The sequence below is a fragment of the Vespa velutina genome, chromosome 3, assembly GCF_912470025.1.
Source record: "Vespa velutina chromosome 3, iVesVel2.1, whole genome shotgun sequence".
NCBI classification, from domain to species: domain Eukaryota; kingdom Metazoa; phylum Arthropoda; class Insecta; order Hymenoptera; family Vespidae; genus Vespa; species Vespa velutina.
In genome coordinates this window covers 8,046,882-8,051,881 of record NC_062190.1, presented here as the reverse complement: position 1 = coordinate 8,051,881, position 5,000 = coordinate 8,046,882, and the positions used below count along the sequence as shown (strand labels likewise).

The following is a 5,000-nucleotide window of genomic DNA, read 5'->3' as shown; positions in this document are numbered from 1 at the left end:
ACACACACACACGAATTTCTTATCTCTTTTTATGGTTTTTAAATTACCAACTTAAACGAAATTAAGTTCGGGCTTCCTCCATAAAATGTCAGCTTGATAGCCGATAACCAGTGACACAGGTTTTATATTTCAAAGGAACTAATAAAATTCATAATTCAATTTATAACATTTTATAATAATAAATAATCTCATATGGCAAGAGTCGTTGAATTCGTTCGAATAAATAAGGTGCTGTCGAACTATCCAAAAAAAAAAAAAAAAGAAAAAAAAAAGGGAGGGAAGAAAACATGAAAAAAAAATAAGAAAGATCTTTTATTCTTAGATAATTATCATCTAATCGTACGAATTTCTATTTTCCAGCAATTGAAAGATGAACTTGGTGAGGTCGTGGCAGAGATGGAGGCGATGGAGGGCGGAGGCCTCGTCGCGAACGAGACGAAACCGACGAACAAGGCAAAGCAGACGTCGATCGGACGGAAGAAATTCAACATGGACCCGAAAAAGGGCATTGAGTACCTGATCGAGCACAACCTGTTGGCACCAACGCCAGAGGATGTTGCACAGTTCCTTTACAAGGGGGAGGGCCTTAACAAGACAGCGATTGGCGATTATCTTGGAGAACGTCACGATTTTAACGAGCGCGTATTACGTGCCTTCGTCGAGCTCCATGATTTTACCGATCTTATATTGGTACAGGCATTGAGACAATTCTTATGGTCCTTTCGTTTGCCCGGCGAGGCACAGAAAATAGATCGGATGATGGAGTGTTTCGCACAGAGATACTGTCAGCTAAATCCAAATATATTCACCAACACCGACACCTGTTATGTTCTCAGTTTCGCCATTATAATGCTTAACACGTCCCTACATAATCCAAGCGTCAAGGACAAGCCCAGCGTAGAACAGTTTATATCTATGAATCGTGGTATCAACAATGGCGGTGACCTTCCACGAGAATTACTCGTGGTAAGTTTTTTTTTTTTTTTTTTTTTTCATTTTCTTTCTTTCTTCCTTTCTTTCTTTCTTCTTTTTCTTTCCCTTCATTATTTACTATTTTATTAGATCTTAGAATACAATTGCGACGCGATCGAGTTCTTATTTATATCATTTTATTTTTATTTGTATATATATATATATATATACTGAACGGATATTATTGTGGATTATTTTTAAATGAAAAAGATCTTACTTTAAAGTAAAGGGATGGGGAAAGATTTCGATTTAGGATTATGGAAAAAAAAAATTATTCCTTAGAATTTTTCCTTTAACGAAATATATTAAATGACATATGACTTATAAAAAGTTGTATTTTTTTTTCTTTCTTTTCTTTTTCTGTAAAAGAGAGAGAGAGAGAGAGAGAGAGAGAAAAGAAATGAAAGAACGAACGTATTTTTAAACCGCACGAAATTTTGCGGAAGTGGATCTATAAAAGAAAAAAGAAGAAAATTCGAACACTTTTGACGATTGAATTTGACAAAGTTGAACGTAATATCTTTTTTCTTCTTTTGATTGATTTTTGTGCAATTTTATTTCCTTTAAAAAAAAAAAAAAAAAAAAGAAAATTTTTAGATCGAAACCTCCTCTTTAAGCATTCTTTCCATTCAACTTTTAGAATAAATTAATAGATTTGTTGTTGTTATTGTTGTTGTTGAGATAATTCGAATAAATTTTAGCGAGTAAACACGAGATTTTTGCAAAAAAAAAAAAAAAAGAAAAAATTAAACGTCTAATTTTTTCCCGGAATATATATATCATTCGTTCGTATAATTATTCATTTGCGTTAACGTAACGAAAAGATCCATAGATCGGTAGAAGATGATAGGAGGAGGAGGAGGAGGAGGAACAGTGACATTTCAACGCGTTAAAGCCATTGAGATAATTTATTTACGTCGAGAGATAAGATATATATATAATATATATATATATATATATATAGATTTTTTTCTTTTTTATTTTACTTGCACATGGCAGAGAGTTTTCTCGGTACACTTGACTTTCCTCTTCTTATACCCCCCCATCCTATTTCATCCCACCTCACTCCACCTCACCCTACCCCACCCTATCCACCTCTTTCTTCCTTTCAAAAGGGTAAAAAACCCTTGGGAAAGGATCGAGCGAATTATGCAATGTGCTGTGCCTCTCTTGGTGACGGCCACTCGTCGTCATATAAGTGGATGGGTTAGTGGGTGGGTGGTTGGTTGGGTAGTTGGTTAGAGGGTGGAGGGGACGTGGGAGATTGAAGGGAAGGGGAAGCGATCTTCCTAGAAACGGAGGCTCAATCGTATACGTGTTTATTTGTGTGTGTGTGTGTGTGGGTGTGTGGGTGGGTGTGTATGTATGTGTGTGTGTATATCATCTATCATCTCATTAACCTGACCTCTTCTTCTCTTCTCGTCCCAATTTAAAACGTCTCACTTTTAGGACTCAGTAGTGACGTTAAAAATGATTCCCTTTTTTCTTTTTTTTTTTTTCACATTGCAAAGAAGCCCTGATTGAGCCCTATATCATCAAGCCTATAATGAAATTTGATAGATACCATAGAAAAAGTATCCCTCGTCACACACAGTTCTAATCTAATAATAACATTTGAAAGCTGTTTATCGTATTAACACTTTTATTACTTATATCTAAGAGCTTCGTTAAAAAAAAAAAAAAAAAAAAAAAAAAAAAGGAAAATGGAAAAAAGGAAAAAAGAAAAGAAACGGAAAAAAAGAAGAAAGAAAGAATGAAAATTGTAAATTTTCATATATTATCAGAGGAGAAACATTCGCAAACAGAACTCTCTCTCGACTTCTTCCGGTCATAAAAAGTATGATTTTACTCAAAGTAAACAAGTAATAGCAGCAGTAGTAGTAGTAGTAGTAGTAGTAGTAGTAGTAGTAGTAATAGTAGTATAGCAGAGGTAGTATTGTACTGTGGTTATTTTTTTATCTCAAAGCCACCAAAATTTCTGGACTCTTGAACGCGAAATATTTTTAGCATCAAAACAAAAAATAAATACTTGTTCGGTAATAAATAAATAAATAAATAAATAAATATCAAAAAAAAAAAAAAAAAAAAAAAAAAAATGAGAGAAAAAACCCAATAATATTTTACTTACCGAAATAATCATACATTTTTTTTTTTCTTTTTTTATTCGCATTATTTCCGTGAAACTTACGTACGATGGATTTTATTTTTTTCTCTTGTTATCGACGAATGTGAAATAATTTCACTTTGTGAAACTTATGAAAAAACTTATGAAAAAAAGAAAAAAAAAGAAAAGGAAGATTGAAAAAGAAAAAGAGAAAGAAAATCAGAAAAAAAAAAGAGAAAGAAAGAAAGAAAGAAAGAAGGAAAGAATGGATTACAAACAAACGAAAAAGATCAAATATATAATCTTGCGTTCCATAAAATTCGGTGAATACAATACTAAGATATTTTCTATTCGTGAATCTCTCTCGCGAGGCATTTCTTTTATATATCAAATGCACACGGTCTATTGGCTTTTGCAACGGGATATATAAAGCAATTGGCAAGCTTATGCAAGTGTCTCCTCGATAGAATGAACGAACGTCCGTCGTCCGTTTATATACTATTACTAGGCTTTGATAGTGTTGGTTGGTTGATGGTGGTGGTGGTTAAACGCCATGATAGCTAAAGGGGTATAAGGGGTCAGGAGAAATCTCGCTATTCCGTTGGAATGATTCTTTAATGACAGATTTATGAGTATAGTAATAGTATACCAAGAGAGAGAGAGAGAGAGAGAGAGAGAGAGAGAGAGAGAGAGAGAGAGAGAGAGAGAGAGAGAGAGAGCCACGTTGTTATAACCCGAGAATCGTTTTGATCGCCATTTAAACGACGAAGTTATTATGATCGTTATTATACATATAACTTTAGTGAATTCTCCAGGCGCCATTGATGAAATTGAACCTTCTATTCTATTTATTTTTATTATAATCCTTTCGTTTCTTTTCCTTTTTTTTTTCTCCTCTTCTTTTTCTTTTTCCTTTTCTTTCCCCCGTCCCCCCTTTAAAAATTGTCGATCAATTTAGAGGAAACATTTTTTATTATTTATTAAAACCAATCCTTGGGATAAGGAAGGAAGGAAGGAAGGAAGGATGGGAGGGACGGGGGAGGGGGTGAATCTAGTAAAATTTACTTTTCTTAATTTTTTTTTTCCTTTTCTTTTCTTTTTTTTTTTTTTATGCGTTCATCCCACATAAAGAACTCGATCGATCGATTAATTAATTAAATTTTTTATTTATTAAAAATAAAAAAAATTTTGATCGCGGACGCGTGATATATATATATATATATATATATATATATATATATATATGTATGTATATGTGTGTATGTAATGAATGAATTCGTTTGCTTCTCAGAGTCTTTACGAAAGTATAAAAACGGAACCATTCAAGATCCCGGAAGACGATGGCAACGATTTGATGCACACCTTCTTTAACCCCGATAAGGAAGGCTGGCTTTGGAAGCAAGGTAATTTCCTGTCTCGTCAATCCAGCAAACCTATCTCTCTCTCTCTCTCTCTCTCTCTCTCTCTCTCTCTCTCTTTCTTCCTCCTTCTAGTAGTCTGTCTATCCTGTCAACAACACTTTTTCGTCCTTTTCGACTTAGCGTCACTTCTAATAATCACGTCCGATCTCTTCTTTGAAATGCATCTTTTTCTTCATCTACATAAAAGGAAAATTTATACCGAGAAAAAATACTATTAATCACATGCGAAAGGGAAAAGAGAAGAATTAAAGATTTTATAACATTTTATCTGATATTTACGGAGCAATAAAATTTTTTTTTCGTTCTTCCTTTTTTTTTTTTTTTTTTTTTTTTACATAACGTTTCTAACTTCAATTTTTTCCTTTTTTCTTTTTCTTTTTTTTTTTTTTTTTTTTTCCTTCCCCGTCCCGAGTATTAATATACTTTCCTTTTTGTTTCTCATTATGAAAAGGGGGAAGAAAAAAAAAATAATATTATACAATTCAAAATCAAATTTCAAAATA

General features: G+C 33.0%; 1 protein-coding gene across 6 annotated transcripts in view; it reads left to right on the top strand.

Annotated features, from left to right (window-relative positions):
• Positions 1-5,000, top strand: part of LOC124948038 (cytohesin-1) — a 67,742-nt gene that overhangs the window by 60,207 nt on the left and 2,535 nt on the right. For all 6 annotated transcript variants that reach the window (XM_047491071.1, XM_047491073.1, XM_047491070.1 and 3 more), the window contains 2 exons: positions 361-966; positions 4,368-4,479. In XM_047491071.1, the coding sequence (XP_047347027.1) occupies positions 361-966; positions 4,368-4,479 (718 nt within the window). The remainder of the gene's footprint in view (positions 1-360; positions 967-4,367; positions 4,480-5,000) is intronic.